The sequence below is a fragment of the Syngnathus acus genome, chromosome 12 (assembly GCF_901709675.1).
Source record: "Syngnathus acus chromosome 12, fSynAcu1.2, whole genome shotgun sequence".
Taxonomy (NCBI): Eukaryota; Metazoa; Chordata; class Actinopteri; order Syngnathiformes; family Syngnathidae; genus Syngnathus; species Syngnathus acus.
This window is the reverse complement of record NC_051097.1, coordinates 7,000,505-7,019,536: the sequence shown is the minus strand read 5'-3', so window position 1 is coordinate 7,019,536 and position 19,032 is coordinate 7,000,505. Positions and strand designations below refer to the sequence as shown.

At 43.4% G+C, this 19,032-nt stretch overlaps 9 protein-coding genes across 15 annotated transcripts; 3 read left to right on the top strand and 6 right to left on the bottom strand.

The window, feature by feature from the left end:
* Positions 1–148: 148 nt before the first annotated feature.
* LOC119131015 (gastrula zinc finger protein XlCGF57.1-like) lies at positions 149–2,701 on the bottom strand. 2 transcript variants are annotated; one of them, XM_037265074.1, is made up of 4 exons: positions 2,670–2,701; positions 2,279–2,360; positions 429–2,061; positions 149–397 (listed from the first exon to the last, which is right to left on the bottom strand). In XM_037265074.1, coding segments are annotated over exons 3-4 (1,545 nt in total). In that variant the 5' UTR covers positions 1,972–2,061; positions 2,279–2,360; positions 2,670–2,701; the 3' UTR covers positions 149–395. The 2 variants fall into 2 exon arrangements, with proteins under 2 accessions (XP_037120969.1, XP_037120970.1); XM_037265075.1 differs by lacking the exon at positions 2,279–2,360 and having other exon boundaries at positions 2,670–2,691.
* LOC119131022 (alpha-N-acetylgalactosaminide alpha-2,6-sialyltransferase 6-like) lies at positions 2,682–5,085 on the top strand. Of its 6 annotated transcripts, none has more exons than XM_037265085.1 (5): positions 2,682–2,743; positions 2,791–2,800; positions 3,637–4,307; positions 4,432–4,539; positions 4,683–5,085. In XM_037265085.1, exons 1-5 carry the CDS (start codon positions 2,697–2,699, stop codon positions 4,864–4,866), a joined length of 1,020 nt encoding a protein of 339 aa, XP_037120980.1. In that variant the 5' UTR covers positions 2,682–2,696; the 3' UTR covers positions 4,867–5,085. The 6 variants fall into 6 exon arrangements, with proteins under 6 accessions (XP_037120980.1, XP_037120981.1, XP_037120979.1 ...); XM_037265086.1 differs by having other exon boundaries at positions 2,710–2,800; positions 3,637–3,837; positions 3,892–4,307; XM_037265088.1 differs by adding an exon at positions 3,134–3,374 and having other exon boundaries at positions 2,720–2,800.
* A 4,378-nt stretch (positions 5,086–9,463) lies between these two features.
* Positions 9,464–10,231, top strand: LOC119131026 (histone H1-like). The gene has a single exon (XM_037265093.1). It carries the CDS (start codon positions 9,498–9,500, stop codon positions 10,140–10,142), a length of 645 nt encoding a protein of 214 aa, XP_037120988.1. The 5' UTR covers positions 9,464–9,497; the 3' UTR covers positions 10,143–10,231.
* Positions 10,232–11,078: 847 nt separating this feature from the next.
* Positions 11,079–11,511, bottom strand: LOC119131031 (histone H2A). Its single transcript, XM_037265099.1, has one exon. It carries the CDS (start codon positions 11,475–11,477, stop codon positions 11,091–11,093), a length of 387 nt encoding a protein of 128 aa, XP_037120994.1. The 5' UTR covers positions 11,478–11,511; the 3' UTR covers positions 11,079–11,090.
* A 318-nt stretch (positions 11,512–11,829) lies between these two features.
* On the top strand, positions 11,830–12,377 carry LOC119131028 (histone H3). The gene has a single exon (XM_037265095.1). The coding sequence runs from the start codon at positions 11,835–11,837 to the stop codon at positions 12,243–12,245; it is 411 nt and encodes a 136-aa protein (XP_037120990.1). The 5' UTR covers positions 11,830–11,834; the 3' UTR covers positions 12,246–12,377.
* A 412-nt stretch (positions 12,378–12,789) lies between these two features.
* On the bottom strand, positions 12,790–15,747 carry LOC119131013 (gastrula zinc finger protein XlCGF57.1-like). The gene is made up of 2 exons (XM_037265070.1): positions 15,181–15,747; positions 12,790–14,687 (listed from the first exon to the last, which is right to left on the bottom strand). The coding sequence occupies exons 1-2, from the start codon at positions 15,302–15,304 to the stop codon at positions 13,168–13,170; spliced, it is 1,644 nt and encodes a 547-aa protein (XP_037120965.1). The 5' UTR covers positions 15,305–15,747; the 3' UTR covers positions 12,790–13,167.
* A 22-nt stretch (positions 15,748–15,769) lies between these two features.
* On the bottom strand, positions 15,770–16,213 carry LOC119131035 (histone H4). Its single transcript, XM_037265103.1, has one exon. It carries the CDS (start codon positions 16,195–16,197, stop codon positions 15,886–15,888), a length of 312 nt encoding a protein of 103 aa, XP_037120998.1. The 5' UTR covers positions 16,198–16,213; the 3' UTR covers positions 15,770–15,885.
* A 215-nt stretch (positions 16,214–16,428) lies between these two features.
* On the bottom strand, positions 16,429–17,270 carry LOC119131030 (histone H2A). The gene has a single exon (XM_037265097.1). It carries the CDS (start codon positions 17,170–17,172, stop codon positions 16,786–16,788), a length of 387 nt encoding a protein of 128 aa, XP_037120992.1. The 5' UTR covers positions 17,173–17,270; the 3' UTR covers positions 16,429–16,785.
* Positions 17,271–17,377: 107 nt separating this feature from the next.
* On the bottom strand, positions 17,378–18,945 carry LOC119131027 (histone H3-like). The gene has a single exon (XM_037265094.1). The coding sequence runs from the start codon at positions 18,541–18,543 to the stop codon at positions 18,133–18,135; it is 411 nt and encodes a 136-aa protein (XP_037120989.1). The 5' UTR covers positions 18,544–18,945; the 3' UTR covers positions 17,378–18,132.
* Between the last annotated feature and the right edge of the window lie 87 nt (positions 18,946–19,032).

Genomic DNA, 19,032 nt, shown 5'->3' with positions numbered 1-19,032 from the left:
GGCTTCTTGATTTGCTCTTTCTACTCAGGATGAAGATGTTCAATGATGTCTGTAAGACATAAAATAGACTAAAATAGAAAAGGGTAAATGTTGTGTATATGGATGCATATAGTATGTACAACCAGAATGCAAACCTAAGAGACACAAGCCAGTGCAAACTGTAGGTTTATTTTTTAAATCTCCATTAACATAATGTACATTTCCACACAAATGTCTGATATGGAAAACATGTTTTTTTCTACTGACAAAAAAGAAACCATTCAGTACAGTCAATCTTCATGCATAATGGTATCCTTCGTGTCTGTTTCATACGGTACAATCGGATAGTATCCAAGAAGGCACACAAAATAGAAGAACCTATAGATTGTACCAAAACATCGTCATGGCAACTAGCTTCGCTACTCAAGTTTTCCTGTTAAAAAAGCTTCATTGATCAGCGTTACTCACGCCAGCACATTTATGTCTTTTAACTTGACCCTTCTGAGAGAATCTTTGACCACAAATTGTACAGTCAAAAGGCCGCTCACCAGTGTGTATTCTTTTGTGTATTTTTAAATAACCCTTCTGAGTGAATCTTTGACCACAAACTGAGCAAGCAAAAGGTTTCTCTCCAGTGTGGGTTCTCATGTGTAATCTCAAAATTCCCTTTCGGGAGAATGTTTTACCACAATCTGAGCAGGCAAATGGTTTTTCACCAGTGTGGGTTCTTGTATGTGTTTTTAAGCTCTCATTTCTTGAAAAAGTTTGACCACAAACTGAACAGGAAAATGATTTTTCACCAGAGTGTGTTAATGCGTGTAGTCTTAGGTTTCCCTTTTCAGAGAATCTTAAACCACAAACTGAGCAAACAAAAGGCTTCTCTCCAGTGTGTGTTCTTTTGTGTGTTGTCAAATGACTTCCTTGATAGTATCTTTTGCCACAAATTGAGCAAGCAAAAGGTTTCTCTCCAGTGTGTGTTCTCGTGTGTGTTACCAAATGAGTTGCTTGAGAGAATCTTTTACCACAAACTAAGCAGACATAAGGTTTCTCCCCAGTGTGTGTTCTTGTGTGTTTTGTCAAACCACTTTTGGAAGCAAAGGTTTTCCCACACTCAGAACATTCCCACAGTTTGTTGTCAGTGTGACACATCAGTTCATATTCAGACTGTTCATCATCACCGTCAGTGTTACGAGAGGGTGACATTCTGTCATCCTTATCGAAGAGGTTATGCGTTCTTGTGTGTGTTGTCAAATTGGCTCTTCGGTTAAATCTTTGACCACAAATTGAGCAGGAAAAACCTTTTTCACCGGTGTGCGTTTTTACATGTGTTGTCAAATGGGTTGCTTGTGAAAATCTTTTACCACAAACCACGCAGGCAAAGGGCTTCTCTCCAGTGTGTGTTCTTGTGTGTGTTGCCAAATGAGTTGTTTGAGAGAATCTTTTACCACAAACTGAGCAAGCAAAAGGTTTCTCCCCTGTGTGTGTTCTCATGTGTCGTTTCAAATCCCACTTATAAGCAAACATTTTCCCACATTGAGAACATTTCCAGGGTTTGTTCTCAATGTGAGCTATTTTATCACATTCAGACTGGTCTTCATCATCATCATACGTATGAGGAGAGTGTGACGTTGTGCCGTCACTGTCTGATAATGGAGCTAAGATGCTGTCTGTCTGTGATTCTCTACAGTGGTTTCCATCCCCTTCTGTTGCCATGTGTTGACTTGCTCTCCTGCCTGGAGGCGCCAACATTCTGTTCTCCACACTTTCATCTTCATTGTCACTCTTTAAAGGAACCTGAGTTGATGTGATGTCCTCGTCCTCCTCTTCCCCTTTAAAGTCCTGAAGCACTTCCTCCTCTTCCGTGATGTGGGGAGGCTCTTCCTCTTTATTGAAAAGGGGCTCTGGTTGCTCTTCCTTTATTTTGTGCGAATGTGCTGGCGCCTTTTTAAGATTTGGAGGCATTTCCCCTTTCTCTTTGATGTGGTGATGCATTGTCTCTTCTTTAGTGGCTGCTGCTCTTCTCTCACTCGAGGGAGCTCCCACTCATCTTTAATTTGTTGCAGCTCAGGACGAATATCTTCACTGACATTTGAAAGATATGCGAAGAAAAAAAACATGATTCGGTGCAGTCATTTCTCATGTTATAGCTTTACATTGTTGTTTATAGCAAGTTAGCTAGCTTAGCTCCTGTCAGAGAACATCACACCCGGTGCGACAACCGACACTTGAAGAGTTTTAGTCACGCGGGATCATATTAGCAGCTGAATAATATTGACTATAGAGGCATTTTTTTACATACCATGGGCATTCGATGTGCAAAGGAAGGGCATTCTTGCGTCACGGTGGAACTATCCCGCAGGAGAAAATGTGTGAGGGGGGGACTTCCGCATTATTGACCAATCGGATAAATTAAACAGGGGGTTATGCATTTTTACCAGCCAATCAGATGTGTCGATGTTGACTGACAAAAGCTCGGAGAATCAAACCGGAAGTAAAGTTAAATGACACAACGTAAAACTCGGGCTTGGTTTGTCACAAAAACGGTGATATTTTTCAAAATAAAAGCATTTGTGCTTTTGACGTTTCTGTATTCCGACACGACTCTGAAAGCGTAACACTGAGATAACAGTATTACCCATTTTCGAGTATTCATCCAGAAAAACCAGTAAAACACCAACATTCGGGCTTACTTTTGTTTTGCTGTCTGAAACGCCTAGATGGACCGGAAGTTCCGCTCTAATGCAACCCTGCGAATAAGATGGATGAGTCTCGCCGAGCCAACGTTCCCGGGACCTCCAAGGCCCGTGACAGGAAATCTACTGTAAGAACAAATGTCGTTGAATGCATCACGTGCACCTTATGCTCGTTTGATAAATTTTCACCGATGTGTGTTCCGATGTTCGTGCGCGCGCACAGATGCTGCACTGGCTTTGCATGTACAGCCTCCCAAGTCTCCAGGCGTTCTGTTTCGGACATGTGATCTTGTGCACAATGAACTGTTTTTCTGTAATTATGACTTTACTACAGTGAAATAGCACTCCTACAAATTGCCAAGAGAGGAAGGGCAGCAAGTCACTGCTTTTGTCTAAATTAAACTCGTCTTCAAGCTGTATTCACAATATGGCACCTGTTTTGTTTTTTGCATGCGTTTCAGTTCCTGGACCTGCACTTCAACTAGCGCGCCTCCGACTTGCCGCTGCAGCTAGAACCGGTCTTACCTGCGGGTCCGCAGACGTCAGCAGGTGTAGCAACAAATGGACAGGGCGGCTGCGCGCAAGAAAATCGCCATCGAACCGCAGCGCAACCATAAAACAATACCCGAATAAAACGGTTAAGCTTTGTGTGCCGCTCGAGGGGAAGCCGAGTCGATCACGCGGGGCTGACTGAGTGACATGGTAATTTGAATTTCTCGTATTTCATTACTTGCCTTGCACTCATTTAGGGGGATGCGTAACATGTAGCGATCGAACATAATGTGAGCATGTTTACTGAGTGGCTTGCTAGAAAAAAAAAAGGGTTAAAATGTGAAACTTGCCACATACGACGTATCTCATTAAGTAGGTTTCCACAAGAGGGCGGTCACGCAGCACTTTGTGAATCCCTAGCTTCACGTGGACAACGTCAATGGAATAACTGATGTGACTTTGGTCTTCTCAGGCGGGAGCGCAGACCCGGCGGGTGGTGATCGCGGTGGCCATCTTCATCCTAATGATGCTGTCCATCTTGTACAGTGCCAGCACCAGCGACAGCCAGGCGCCCTACGCGCCCTTCGACATGGCCCAAAACCACACGCCCCGGCCCACCAACCTCAAGACATGGGCCACCAAAGACGACTACGTGCCCGTCTTAGGTGAAGAGGTAAGGCCCACCGCGGTATTACCTTTTCAACCTGCTGCAATTTTGTTTTTTCAGAGAATGACCCAGCACTGCCAGCACTGCGCCCTGGTCAGCAGCTCCAGCCATGTGCTGGGCACCAAAGCGGGCGAGCAGATCGACGCCACTGAGTGCGTAATCCGCATGAACGACGCGCCGACGACGGGCTACGAGGCCGACGTGGGCAAGCGCACAACGCTGCGGGTGGTGGGCCACTCCAGCGTGTACCGACTGGTCAGTCGCCCCGACGAGTTCATGGTTGGGGGCGTTGACTACCAGCGCATCATCGTCTTTTGGGGACCCCCAAGCAAGATCACCAAGGACTCCAAAGCCACCATGTACACATCCATCCAGAAGATTTGCTCCACCTACAAGCGAGCACTGTGTTTTACCTTGGCGCCTGAGAAAATGTCCAGATTCGACAAGCTCTTTGAATGGGAGACGGGCCGAGACAGGTTAGTGTGGGACTGAAACACCAAAATGCCTCTTCAGCCACAAGATGACAGCAAAGCTCGCATTTCCCCTGACGACTATCTGGGCTGGCTTAAAATGTCACCTCCCGCCTTTCTCCTTGTTCAGATTCAAATCAAACTCGTGGCTGACCACGGGCTGGTTCACCATGGTCATCGCCATCGAAATATGTGACAACATCAAAGTGTACGGGATGGTTCCGCCCAGTTACTGCGGGTGAGTATGTCGGGGTTATCCCATTCGGTTACGAGCCGAAGAACACACCAACCAGTGTGTGACTTCTTCGGACTTGTCCACCAAAACCAAAAGAGGCTTTGGTGGCAAAAGGAGCATTTTTTTTAGAAGCCTTCTTTTTGCAGGAACCGAACAAGATCCAAGATGCTGTATCACTACTACAAGCCACGCGGTTCAGATGAGTGCGTGAAATTCATGCAGAGCCAGAACATCCAAAGAGGGAATTACCATCGCTTCATCACTGAAAAGCAGGTGTTTGCCCGCTGGGCACAGCACTACAACATCACCTTCGCGCATCCCAAGTGGTGAGCGGACCCTTGGATGCAGAAGAGGGGGGGGAGGCATTCAATCTCAGGGATCTCTTGCCATCTCCAGTTCTTCAGATGTGACAGTTTGATATTTCTTTTCCACCATGTTACTGCTGTGCTGATTTCGCAGGATTTGGGGGACTGAGACCTGAAAAATACATAAATAAAAAAAATTCTATTTATACCCTTCCAGTAATAAAAACACACATTTTATTAGGTATGAACGCATGGTTACATGTTAACCAACATGACATTGACGAAAGGTCCAGAAAGCCTGTTGTAGCGTCCATCTCTGCGGTTTGTCAGAATTAATTTGAAGATCAACTGTCAGCATCTCCTGGGGACTATAGAGGCTTTGCAGTCACGTGATTTTATCACGTGATTTTGTGTTATGCCGCCATCTTGCCGGTCAACTGGTCAGCTCGTTCCTACGTGTTCGTACAGATTCAGTTTGATTTCTGGGCTACATTTTCACCGATTTCATCCGAATTATGGCTGATTTGCTATCCAATGAAGTTGGGCATTTGGATGAAGAATCCAAGAAACGTTACCGAGAGAAGTTGAACCTTGTTGGCACAACGGAGCCGTACCTTTTACCGAGAAGCATGCTAAAATCACCTGAGCATTTTGCAACAGCCGACCTGCCTGATCTCTCATATCCAGATATTTATAATTACCTCGTCGATTCACCATCTCCGTACACTGGAAAGGACCTTAAGGCATACAAGAGTCTGGATGCCTACAAGTATTTTACAGCAGGTTTTGTGCATGATGGGCTGATATGGCAGATTCCAAACAAGAATCGATTTCTTCTCATGACCAAGGTAAGGAAAATATATTGAAATCTGAGAAATTAATTCCTACAATAAAACATTACATAATTTCCAACTATTCAGTATAGAGCTTATGCAACAATTTCTACAAAAATACTTATAGTATTCATGCTTGATAATTCCTTTTGGTGTCTTGCTCAAAATGAACCAGGTTTAAATTTTCAAGCTAATTTAATGAATGATTCATGAGAAAATTTACCAAATGTCAGGTAAAATATGCATAAATGGACAGTAAGAGGTCTAGCCTTGTATATTATATCCAAATTAGGGACTGATAATAATATAAGGTATGTCATATTATCTGTTTCAGGTAAAACACTCTCAACGGATGAATGATCCTCCCCTCAGACCTTGGGTAGCAATAGCGAAAGATGGTCAGATCCTGTACTGCCACTGTACCTGCATGGCTGGATTGGGTGAAACATGTTCACATTCAGCAGCATGCCTGTTCGCCCTGGAGACATTAATACGTATGAAGACGGCCACTTCATGCACATCACTACCCTGTCAGTGGCTGAAACCATCAGCATCGCACATAGAATATGCTGAAGGATGCAATATCGATTTTGCCCGTCCAGCCCAGAAACGAAAGTCAGAAGTTTCAACTCCTGAGGAAAGTGCTGCGAGAAAACTGCTGAATGTTCCTCCACCAACTGAAGAGCAGAAAGCTGCCTTTTACAAGGCTTTGTCTGAATGCGGTGGAAGACCAGCAATTTTGAGCATTGTCCCTGACTATGCTGACAACTTTGTGCCAAGGGCAGTGAAGCGAAAGCTTCCTGTACCTCTCTCACAGCTGTACGATTCTGGCAATATGAAACTCAGCCCAGATGAACTTGCACTAAAATGCCGGTCAGAGCTGGAAAAGTTACATTCCGTTACCAGAGAGCAGGTTTGTATTTTTTTCGCACTTTCGTAATTAATATATATATCATAAATAATTTATTGTTCTCCAACCTGTTACAAATAATCTAATCATAGTGAAAACAATTTTTATTAAAATGTTTTTCAGATATCTGCGGTTGAAGAAGAGTCCAGGGGCCAAGCAACATCAACAACTTGGTTTCAACAAAGAGCTGGGCGAATTACGGCCTCGAATTTTAAGGCAACGACCAGGAGCAATGTCTCAAAGCCATCCAAGTCATTGATCAAGAGAATCTGCTTCATTCCATGTACAGCGTTTCAAACTGTCCTTCAGTTCATCAAGTTCTGCACGCAGATTCTTACACTCTGCAGTGAGGGAATCCATTGCTTCCCCAGTGATATCCGTCTGTGTGGCAGTAGTCACCATGCCGTCTTTTCGAATCTCAGCGTGCACCACATCTTCACCAGCGGGTAGTTGATCATTTTCACAAGGGACAGACTGGGAAATATTGACAAGTGCTGCTGCTGCTGCCAATACCCTCTCGCGGTCTCTCTTGCGCTGCTTGAGATTTTGTCTTCTCTCAAAGATCTTCAATGAACATTTGAGTTTTCGTTTGTGAGGTGACTGGGTATGCTCAAATATACTTGGCACATAGTCTGGGGATAGTGGATCTTCGCTTTTTGCACCTGAAACAATTAAACAGTCACATTATTCATAATGACTACCATAAATAATTAAGCACGTTGTTGAAGGGGATATACCCAGTTCGATTTGTTTTGTAATGGCATTTCATAACTTGACATTAAAAAACTGAATAGAGTGAAATCATTCAGATACTGTACCTGTCTGTTCAAGTTGCTACCATTTTTATTTTTTGTTTATTTTTGCATGATGCCTCATCTGATTGGCTTGAAAACTTAACCAATAAAAATTTTAACCTTGTGCCAATGGCTTGAAAACTTTATCAATGTAGATTTTACCTTGTGCCAAATGAAGTAACAAAAAGCCTCTTGTTCAAAAATGCTTCATTCAAAAAAATGGTTTCACAAGGTTCATAATTTTTTTTTAAATTTCCTAATGCATTCACTCATGAGAATTAATTGTTCAATTCCAATATGAAGTTCAATATTTACATTGATAACGTTTTCAAGCCAATCAGATGAAGCATCATGAAAAAATAAACAAAAAATAAAAACGGAGGGGGGGGGGGGGTGAACTGAAGAAATCATCCCATTCCCTGCCTTGCTGCTCTTGCTGCCTTTCTAAAAATGCACCCAGCATTTTCAACAATCATATTTGTATCATCCCATATTGTATTATTTCACATTTTGTGAAACAAATCAGGGGGGAATAGTTTGTTTACATACCTGATATGAAGTGCTCATTGCATATCCTTGTGTAAATCGTAGGTTTCCATCGTTCACGACGAATCGCCGCGATCCATTTATCGCGTTTTTGGATGTTTGCCGGAAATCTATAGAAGCTAAGATTTGGTTTATCGCCTCGTCTATTGCTACATCCAACAGCACAGCAGGTTTCCGGCATTTTCAAGCTCAAATAGCAGCAGATGTAACAAGAAAGCGTGTGTGAGTCGTTGACCGGCACTGAAATGTTGACCGGCAAGATGGCCGCCAAGAGGAGTCTGCAACCAGCAGTGTCCTAGCGCCGCTTTCTGATTGGTTGAAACTGCGCACTGACCGTTCGCGCAAGTTCACACAAAAGAATGTCCTGAGAGGCTTTCGTCGCCTTGTTTCGGACCTGAAAGAGGACAGGTAGAGTATTCTGGCGGTTGGCCCATCTTGATTTTAATTCATGTTTAAATTTTGTGGATACAGAAGTATCGGGGAAGGCTGTCCAGCTCAAAATTTCCAAAACACCGACAATGTGTAATTTAAATACGTAATTGGTCGAAATAAATACTGCTTAGACACAATGTGTTTCATTCATTCCCCACACCAAACACTTGCAGCCACCAAAAACATGAACGTAACACTTTACAATTTAAATCAATCAAGAAATCATCAGTTTAGAGTGTATCATGCATTATATCAGTCAATTGTTGTCCACAGCATCATTTTATTTGGAGATTAAACTTAATATCCATCCAGTCAGTAAAGCATAAAACACACAATTTGTCATTTCTTCGCTCTTCCCTAACATGTGATCATACAGCAGTAATTGGATGACTTTCATTTCTTAAGACATAATTTTGCACGTGAAATTGTCAAAAACGTAAGACACGTACTGTACTTTGATGGTTATCGACAATGTATTGTATTTGCATGTTCTCACTTCGCCCATCTGTTTGAATTCTTCATAGTAAGACCAACAAATACATTTGATGACTTTAAATTAAACATATTTGCAGTTTAAAGACAAGAAGTCTTCTAGATTGCAATAGACAGAAGTCAGTGATCACAGTGATGGTGTGTGTTTGCTGCCATCAGAAATAGTTATCTTGTATCAAAATGATCATCGGTGCGCTCTTGTTTTGACTTTAGGTGCTTGGATGAACATGTGAGCTCCAATTTAAAACACGTTTTGTCAAGTCGTGAATTATTTTAACTCGTTTTATTTTAGATACGACTGAGGAAATGTGCCGACTAGAGCGTCACACTCCGGTGTGGAAGTAAAGTCTGGAAGCTCTGCAAAAGAAATGCAGGAAGTATACGACTTTTAAACCACTTCATTTTGGAGATGCACAAGTGTGCTATTGCTTATAATATTTTTTCCGAAAATTAAGTTGATTTTATTGTCATTTTTCACCGTTTGAAGTGTGCGGAGAAAACACAAGTGAGAGGTGTAGTCACCGCGCCGTGGAGCAAACTGCTCAATTGACTCTCCACGGTTCTCATGGTGCATTTAAGTACCGCCTCTTGCTCCCGGCAATGCATCAGTCCATCCTTACATTGAACCTTACGTTCGATTGTCAGTACAATGGCCGAAGTAGCCCCAGCTCCAGCTTCCCCCGCGAAAGCGGCGAAAAAGAAGACTTCAAAGCCAGCGAAAAAACGGGTCGGGCCCAGCGTCAGCGAGCTCATCATCAACGCCGTGACCGCGTCCAAAGAACGCAATGGAGTCTCTCTGGCCTCCCTGAAGAAATCCCTGGCCGGCACTGGCTACGACGTGGAGAAGAACAAATCCCGCATCAAACTCGCCGTTGTCGGTCTGGTGAACAAGGGAACGCTCGTTCAAACAAAGGGGACCGGTGCTTCTGGTTCCTTCAAGATGAACAAGAAGGCTGAGGGAAAAGCAAAGGCACCTGCTAAGAAGGTAGTCAAGAAGACCCCTACCAAAGCGAAGAAACCTGCTGCCAAGAAGGCAACGCCAAGCAAGAAGCCTAAAGCGCCTGCTGCTAAGAAGGCTGCTGTCAAGAAAGCTAGCAAGAAACCTGCAAAGGCCTCAACACCCAAGAAATCAGCCAAGAAGCCCACCAAGAGCCCCAAGAAAGCTCCAGCGGCCAAGAAAGCTCCTGCGAAGAAAGCCCCTGCTGCTAAGAAAACCCCAGCTGCCAAGAAGAGCCCTGCCAAGAAAGTGGCAAAGCCCAAGACAGTCAAGAAGGTAGCAGCCAAGAAGAAGTGAATTTAACACTTCTAGCAACCAAAGGCTCTTTTCAGAGCCACCAAATCTCCTTTTAAAGAGAGACATTCATTTTTTTTGTACAACTGCCCAACAGAAAAAAAAGAGACTTGTTTTGAATCAGCTTATTTACTTGAAATACATGTGGTTCATTTAGGCTTTTCCTGTTTTTTAACTTACATATTTCATCCAAAAGGTCTAGGAGTTTATTTGAAAATACATCTCTTAATTATACATTTCATCCGGCCTGATGTAAAAATGTCTGTTTGCATCCTCAAATATTTCAGAGTACCCTTAAAGAATCATCAACCCAATGAAATTTCAATTACATCAACTATAGGATAGAATGCCCTTTCTTGTCATTTTACAATGCAATTGTACAACGAAATTGGAGAGCTTCCCCCTTTCCAGTGCAATAAGAAAAAAAAAAAAAAATCCCCAAAAATAAACATTACAAAAACTAAGAATTATAAAAAGGGACCACAAGAATAAAAGTGAAAGAATCTTATTTACGGTATATACAGTGCCTTTGTTTCATGATCAATCTGAGCAATTCATGGGTGCAAAGCTCTCTTGGAAATAGTGTGTGGCTCTTAAAAGCAGTTTGGTTGTCTGCGGTTTCAGAATCAGGTTTACTTAAACTTGGCTGCCTTCTCAGTCTTTTTTGGCAGCAGAACGGCCTGAATGTTAGGCATTATTATTATACTTAATTTTTAGTAAAAGCTGAAGTGTGACTTTCTGTATAAACCTTGATAAGCTATAATAATTTTAAATTATGTGGACCAGGACTGATAAGAATTTTGACTAGCAAATATTGAAGTCTTAACCCAATTTCGCTATACCCAAACCTTTCATATTATGACTTGATAGATTTTTCAAAGAATGTACTCTTCACTGATTAAGTGTGTGGCTCTTAAAAGAGCCTTTTTGGGCATTGAAGTTAGTCAGTCTTTACTTGGCTTTAGCTGCCTTCTCGGTTTTCTTGGGCAACAAAACTGCCTGGATATTAGGCAAGACGCCGCCCTGGGCGATGGTCACTCCGCCCAAGAGTTTGTTCAGCTCCTCGTCATTGCGGACGGCCAGCTGCAGGTGGCGGGGGATGATCCTGGTCTTCTTGTTGTCGCGGGCAGCGTTGCCGGCCAACTCGAGAATCTCAGCGGTCAGATACTCGAGAACAGCAGCCAGGTAGACGGGTGCGCCGGCACCAACACGCTGGGCATAATTACCTTTGCGCAGCAGCCTGTGGACACGACCGACTGGGAACTGCAATCCTGCACGGGAAGAACGAGTCTTGGCCTTTGCTCTAGCCTTGCCACCGGTTTTGCCTCTTCCGCTCATTTTGTCAGGACTTTCTTGTATGATAACTCAGAAAGAATGTGTTCCAACAGTGAACAAGTCCGGCTTTAATAGCTGCAGAATGCGCGGGGCGCCTGACTTAGACCAACCAGTGAAGAGGTTTTCAGCGCGCGAGGAGCTTTGCATTTTGGCGGCCGGTTTGAACTTTACCACCTCCAATTGGCAACGAGCCTTGTGGTGGGAGGTCTACCTTCCAGGCGGGGCTGACCTCCAGCCGGAGCCGCGTACCAATCACGCTGCATCAGGCTGATTGCGCGTCACTCGTGCGCAGCCGACCCAAGCGTTTAAAAGCAACTTGCGAGCCCCTCCATTGTATCTTTTGATTAAGAAGCGGTCCAAATGGCTAGGACTAAGCAGACAGCACGTAAATCCACCGGAGGCAAAGCCCCCAGGAAGCAGCTGGCGACCAAGGCTGCTCGCAAGAGTGCCCCGGCCACCGGTGGCGTCAAAAAACCTCATCGTTATAGGCCCGGTACCGTGGCACTTCGAGAGATCCGTCGTTACCAGAAGTCCACCGAGCTGCTCATTCGTAAGCTGCCTTTCCAGCGTCTTGTCAGGGAGATCGCCCAGGACTTCAAAACCGATCTGCGCTTCCAGAGCTCCGCAGTGATGGCTCTGCAAGAGGCTAGCGAGGCTTATTTGGTTGGCCTGTTCGAGGACACCAACCTTTGCGCTATCCACGCCAAGCGAGTCACCATCATGCCAAAAGACATCCAACTGGCGCGTCGTATCCGCGGCGAGAGAGCTTAAGCTTCCATCCTATAACCACAACGGCTCTTTTAAGAGCCACCATACTTTCTAAACCATAAGAGTTAACTTCTGTTTTCTTACATGACAACCTAATGGCTAGCGCACCCTACCACATAAGAAATACAATATGTCCAAAAAAAAAATCAGACATGTCGCCATCTGCCTTTTACAATATGTATTATAAGTAGTTGCTTTTCAAGAGAAGAGGTGGAAGTTGTGCAAAGCGGAGACACTTGGTAAAATTAATTTCACTTGCATGGTGCTTTTCTACCTTTAAGATAATTGTGTGAAATTGTAAAACTGCAACTTTATAGTATGTTTTAATAAACACTGCAATCTGATGTAATGTTTAATATTAGTGATGAATGTTTAATATTAATGAACCTATATTATGCTTGGGCGGCTGATTCCCCCCACGTAGCGCCACGGTCCTCGCAATGAAAATCCGTTATCACACAGATGACGTCATACGTCCAAATTTAAAAAAAAAAAAAAATCTTGCGTTACGAGGCTAAAGTACTATAATGCACTAGCACGCAAGTAGTGTCGCCCCTTATTTGCATTTATTTGATAACGTTTACATGTTATACATTCAGTGCAAGTAAAATGAGTTAAGCTTGTAAAGTGCTAATTCACAACACATGCACAAGAGATTTTTTTAAAGGTACTTGGAATACAAGAATATAGATATAAAATAAAATACAAGAAGGTAGAGTAACTGTTCAAGGAAGATGTGAAAGATGTTCCACGCGCAGAGAGGCTACACCAGAAAGCTATACACCCAAGGTTTGAGCTGTCCTGCCAAGTCTTTGTATGTACTTGAACTGAGGAAGTTTGCTCGGATGATGTGCAAAATGTCTCACAAAACCACAACAATCTATGAATTCAACAACCTGACAAATATACCCCTTTTTGCTGAATTTTATTTATCACTTTTGTCACTAGCACATTTGTGTCTCTTAAAGTTTCCCTTCTGATGGAAACTTTGGCCACAGTCCGAGCAGACAAAAGGTTTTTCTCCAGTGTGTGTTTTAGAATGACAGGTTAAGGTCCCCTTCTGAGAGAATCTTTGACCACAAACTGAGCAGGAAAAAGGTTTCTCACCAGTGTGCGTTCTTGTGTGACTTGTTAAGTTTCCCTTTAGAGAGAATCTTTGGCCACAAACTAAACAGGCAAAAGGTTTCTCACCAGTGTGTGTTCTCATGTGACTTTTAATGGATCCCTTTTTAGAGAATCTTTGACCACAAACTGAACAGGAAAAGGGTTTCTCTCCACTGTGTGTTCTTTTGTGAGCTATCAATACATGTCTACGAGAAAATCTTTGATCACAAATTGAGCAGGCAAAGGGTTTCTCTCCAGTGTGCCTTCTCGAATGTGTTGTCAGCGCTTGTTTACGAGAGAATGTTTGACCACAAATTGAGCAGGCAAACGGTTTATCTCCAGTGTGTGTTCTCAAGTGGCTTTTTAGGTTTCTCTTATGAGAGAATTGTTTGCCACAAACTGAACAGGCAAAAGGTTTCTCCCCAGTGTGGGTTCTTATGTGACATGTTAAGGCTCCCCTCTGAGTGAATCTTTCGCCACAATCTGAGCAGGTTAAACAATTTTCACCAGTGTGAGTACTTGTGTGCATACTTAATTTTTCCTTTTCAGGGAATCTTTGACCACAAACTGAACAGGGAAAAGGATTCTCCCCAGTATGTGTTCTCATGTGTCTTCTTAAGCTCCCATTGACAGAGAATGTTTGACCACACACTGAACAGGCAAAGGGTTTCTCGCCAGTGTGTGTTCTTTTGTGCACTGTCAAAACATGTCGACGAGAAAAAGTCTGACCACAAACTGAGCACACAAAAGGTTTCTCTCCAGTGTGTTTTCTTGAGTGTGTTGTCAGAGAGTGTTTACGGGAGAATGTTTGACCACAAACTGAGCAGACAAAAGCCTTCTCCCCAGTGTGACTTTTCACATGGCACTCATAAACAAAGTTATTCTTATAGTGTTTGTTAGTGTGACGTTGCACGTCGCCTTCAGACTGTTCATCACTGTCATTGTCATCATCACGCACGTGTGACATTGCATCGTCACTGTCCGATAGTGGAGCTAAGAGTTCGTCTGCAGGTGAACTTCCACAGTGGTCTCCATCACCTTCAGCTGTCATGTGTTGACTTGAGCTGCTGCTTGCACTTCCACTTTCATCTTCAGTCTTCCAAGGGACACCAGCCAATCGGACCTTTATGATATCCTCCTGCTCTTCTTCTTTAATGAGCAAGAAGTCTTCCTCCTTCTCTTTGATTCGGGGGGGTTCTTCATGCTCCACTTCCTCTTTAATATGCAGGAACTCTTCCTGCTCCTCTTTAATTTTGGGGGTCTCTTTATCCTTCACTTCCTTAATGTTAGAGGACTCAGGTCGAACATTTGGTGAAGAAAGACTAAGATTGCTACTGATGTCTGCAAGACACGAAGACAAAGGCACATCAGCCAAACCTTTCTTGATTTTTTATTTGTAACCTCCTTGATGTTCATGCAGCAAGATCCCATTGAGGAGACAAGAGCCCAACAGAGTGGTTTGGTGCAATGTGATGTACATCAACTGAAATATTTGTTGGCTTCTAACACAGCAATTTCTCCAATGCATAAAACGGACTAGCCAGTCGACGTCGGTTGTTAGCTAGCTTGAGTTGTGTAAGTAGCCTCGTTGTCGTCAATCAACACTGTCATTGTCACATCAACTCTAAGTATAGAAATAGTTCAACACTTAAAAAAACTAGAATGCTTTTTCGAAGAGCAGGCTGTACTCATTCAAAAACAATTAGTGATATCCTGACAACACACTAAACCATCAACCGCAGTATAAACAGTTTACTGTCTATGGTTTTGTCTGAACCATAATGCACTTTTGAGTATATGCAAAACGCAGTGGTCAATAATGAAGTGAACAAACCTGAGGTGTGTAACCCAATTGGAGGCTTCCTGGAGATTGCTTCCAGTGCTTGACGTTGGTGCTCGTTCTCCTGTTTTGTTCCACAAACTTCCTCCTCAAACTCTGCTGTCCCACTCGTACACATTTTCACACGACAATCACAACACTTTACGGTCGTCACTTGATCTCTGCTTTGTGATGGCTTGCTGACAAACGCGTCTCTGTCAGCAGCCAGCAAGCTAAACTAAGCTAAACTACACTAAGCTAAGCTATACTAAACTAGGCTACGCTACGCTGCGAAGCTTCCTAAGTACACCGAAATGATTTAACGATAATTTACCGAAGGATTCTTTTTAGTCCAACAAAGTAGTGATGGACGTCATGTTTCAGTGATGTTCAGTACTAACTCCGGATGAATTTACTAAAGCACTTGAGGTAGCTTCATGAACGTCCCCGCGAGTGCACGTTTTGTGCATATCGCCACCTACTGTTCAGGAGTGTGCAAAGTTCTTTAGTGTTGAGAACCATGTCCTAAAATATTAGCAATTTATTTATGTAGTGTTTTCCGACGGCTTTCGTCGCCACATCCCACTTTACAAAAACATACAGACAGTCCAACAAAGGCAGCAAATCTACACGCCTAACGAACAATGCAGGAAATTAAACTCTAAGAGTGAAAGTGTGCGGCCCTTAAAAGGACCTTTGGTTGGAGTGCCGGATAGGAGTTTATCCGCCGAAGCCGTAGAGTGTGCGTCCCTGTCTCTTCAGGGCATACACAACGTCCATGGCAGTGACGGTCTTCCTTTTGGCGTGCTCAGTGTAGGTGACGGCATCGCGGATGACGTTCTCCAGAAACACTTTGAGCACACCACGGGTCTCTTCGTAGATGAGACCGGAGATACGCTTGACACCGCCACGGCGGGCCAGACGACGGATGGCGGGCTTAGTTATGCCCTGAATGTTGTCTCGGAGGACCTTGCGATGACGCTTAGCGCCGCCTTTACCGAGCCCTTTACCGCCTTTGCCTCTGCCTGACATGATCGCTCTAGATTGACTGAAGAGAATGCACCAGTCATGCGTTTGGTTCTGCTGTTATAAAGCAAATCTGCGGACCTGACTGAGGACAGTTAACCCGATTCAGCGCGCTTCGGTTAGCTACCTTCCCCCTCATGCCTCGCTTAAACAATTTTTTGTAACTATTGATAAACAGTAAATAGTGTTATGGACCGTGATACTGCACGATAGTGTGGATTCAAAATAAAGCTTTCATTTAAAGCAGTTTCACAGGGTTTATTAGACGTTTCAGTATCGATAGGCGTTTCACGTGTTCCAGTTACCCTGATACCAAGTGTTACATACTTGAACACAATTATTATTATTACTTAATTTTTAGTAAAAGCTGAAGTGTGACTTTCTGTATAAACCTTGATAAGCTATATATTTAAATTATGTGGACCAGGACTGATAAGAATTTTGACTAGCAAATATTGAAGACTTAACCCAATTTCGCTATCCCCAAACCTTTCATATTATGACTTGATAGATTTTTCAAAGAATGTACTCTTCACTGATTAAGTGTGTGGCTCTTAAAAGAGCCTTTTTGGGCATTGAAGTTACCGTCAGTCTTTACTTGGCTTTAGCTGCCTTCTCGGTTTTCTTGGGCAACAAAACTGCCTGGATGTTAGGCAAGACGCCGCCCTGGGCGATGGTCACCCCGCCCAAGAGTTTGTTCAGCTCTTCGTCATTGCGGACAGCCAGCTGCAGATGGCGGGGGATGATCCTGGTCTTCTTGTTGTCGCGAGCAGCGTTGCCGGCCAACTCGAGAATCTCAGCGGTCAGGTACTCGAGCACAGCCGCCAGATAGACGGGTGCGCCGGCACCGACACGCTGGGCATAGTTTCCTTTACGCAGCAGCCTGTGCACACGTCCGACTGGAAACTGCAACCCTGCCCGAGAAGAGCGAGTCTTAGCCTTTGCTCTGGCCTTACCGCCGGTTTTACCACGTCCAGACATAGTTTTAGCAGGTAGGAAGGATTCCAAGTTTACTGGGTAGAGAGAATCTGAACATTCAGCGGAGCAGTTTGCTTATATACAGTCATGCTACTCACTGATTGGCTAGTTGAAGCGGAAAACCGGTTGTCCAATCAGCAAAGACCTTTGTAAAGCTGCCCTGCCTTTGTCTGTTGCCCTTTCCAAAACGTTGTTTTCGGGAAAAATACAGCAATTCCCTAGATAATTTTGTAACTATATGGTTTGGATGTCAGTATCCAAATCGTGTCTTTTTTATTTTGTATATCCATATTAATGCATGAAATACCTATAAAACAGACTTCTCAGAATTCGTATAAACCTCACTAAATGCAATTATTTAGTTAGGTATTAAATTAGGAATAAATAGTTATTTTACTTATACAGCACAATAGTAGCGTGGGTGTTTGTAATTTGCTTTTAAATGCAGGTTAAACATTGCTCCCCCATTCCTTTGTTCCTGGTGATCACTTTCACATCAAGTAATTTAAGAGAACTTGCTTTTCGACATTGCTTTTATATACACTTATACATTCTTTATTGTAACCAACTAAAAGCACTTCGTGGCCTTGTGTATCAAGTGCTACATAAACCATAATTAAACTAGTCTTACTTCCTAAGAATTGCCTCTAACCCTTGTTATTAATTTATGAAAGCTGTGTTATGCAACTTTTAAAAGTGTAAACCTGCAGTCCAAGCATCAACTACAGTATTCACATATTCTGAAATGAAAAATAAATTTGGCAAGATGTATTATTCATCAAATATATCATTTCTCAACCGATTAGCATTTTACTAAGCAATTTGTGCTCTTTGAAAAGATTGATATCACATTTTCCACTTCTGAGTTTCAACAGATCATGAAGCAACAGGAATGAGAACTTTAGGTTTGGTTGTGGCTCTTAAAAGAGCCGTTAGGGTGTGTCAGTGACCAAAATAGAAAGCTCAAGCTCTCTCTCCACGGATGCGACGTGCCAGTTGGATGTCTTTGGGCATGATGGTGACCCTCTTAGCGTGGATGGCACACAAATTGGTGTCCTCGAACAAACCTACTAGGTACGCCTCGCTGGACTCCTGCAGCGCCATCACTGCGGAGCTCTGGAAGCGCAGATCGGTTTTGAAATCCTGGGCGATCTCCCTAACCAAACGCTGGAAGGGCAGCTTGCGAATAAGCAGTTCAGTGGACTTCTGGTAACGACGAATCTCACGGAGGGCTACGGTACCAGGCCTGTAGCGATGAGGCTTCTTGACGCCACCAGTTGCAGGAGCACTCTTACGAGCAGCTTTGGTCGCCAGCTGCTTCCTGGGGGCTTTACCACCGGTGGATTTACGAGCAGTCTGCTTGGTTCTTGCCATTGTGCGTAGTTTGAAAGAAAAGTATATTTTCGAGCACTTCGGCGAGTGGCTTTTATAGCAACCCGCTACAGACACGCCAGACCTGATTGGTCAGGAGAAATGGCGCGAAGAAATATCTGTTAAATGATTGGTGAAGAAGAAATTGAATTTAGCCAATCAGCCTTAGCCAAATAGCTTGACCGCTTCCGGGGCATCATCTTTAAAAGGATTAGTCCTCACCCAAACGTACTAAAACTTATATATTGTTACACAAGCATTGTGCTCAGTGATGTTAAGGAAAATAAATTGTGGTGTGGTGACCAAAGGAACGTTTTTTAAATATTGTTTCTGTTATTTGAACTTTCCGTCAATGCCTTTTTCTTGCATCAGTGTCCGCACGGGGATCGTCTCCAAAATAAAAACAAAACATGTCTACTTATACTATATTTTTCTAAAAATTAGAGATTTTACGAAACGTTTCAAGCTTCCGTTGCACAGCGTCTCTGTACA

Coding starts and splice junctions, on each gene's coding strand:
- LOC119131022 (XM_037265084.1), top strand. CDS start 2,738: ATGGATGAGTCTCGCCGAGCCAACGTTCCCGGGACCTCCAAGGCCCGT. Junction 2,801..3,636: donor CCCGTGACAGGAAATCTACT/GTAAGAACAAAT, acceptor TGGTCTTCTCAG/GCGGGAGCGCAGACCCGGCG. Junction 4,308..4,431: donor TGGGAGACGGGCCGAGACAG/GTTAGTGTGGGA, acceptor CTCCTTGTTCAG/ATTCAAATCAAACTCGTGGC.
- LOC119131027 (XM_037265094.1), bottom strand. CDS start 18,543: ATGGCAAGAACCAAGCAGACTGCTCGTAAATCCACCGGTGGTAAAGCC.
- LOC119131030 (XM_037265097.1), bottom strand. CDS start 17,172: ATGTCTGGACGTGGTAAAACCGGCGGTAAGGCCAGAGCAAAGGCTAAG.
- LOC119131026 (XM_037265093.1), top strand. CDS start 9,498: ATGGCCGAAGTAGCCCCAGCTCCAGCTTCCCCCGCGAAAGCGGCGAAA.
- LOC119131035 (XM_037265103.1), bottom strand. CDS start 16,197: ATGTCAGGCAGAGGCAAAGGCGGTAAAGGGCTCGGTAAAGGCGGCGCT.
- LOC119131015 (XM_037265074.1), bottom strand. CDS start 1,971: ATGCATCACCACATCAAAGAGAAAGGGGAAATGCCTCCAAATCTTAAA.
- LOC119131013 (XM_037265070.1), bottom strand. CDS start 15,304: ATGTGTACGAGTGGGACAGCAGAGTTTGAGGAGGAAGTTTGTGGAACA. Junction 14,688..15,180: donor AATTGGGTTACACACCTCAG/GTTTGTTCACTT, acceptor CGTGTCTTGCAG/ACATCAGTAGCAATCTTAGT.
- LOC119131028 (XM_037265095.1), top strand. CDS start 11,835: ATGGCTAGGACTAAGCAGACAGCACGTAAATCCACCGGAGGCAAAGCC.
- LOC119131031 (XM_037265099.1), bottom strand. CDS start 11,477: ATGAGCGGAAGAGGCAAAACCGGTGGCAAGGCTAGAGCAAAGGCCAAG.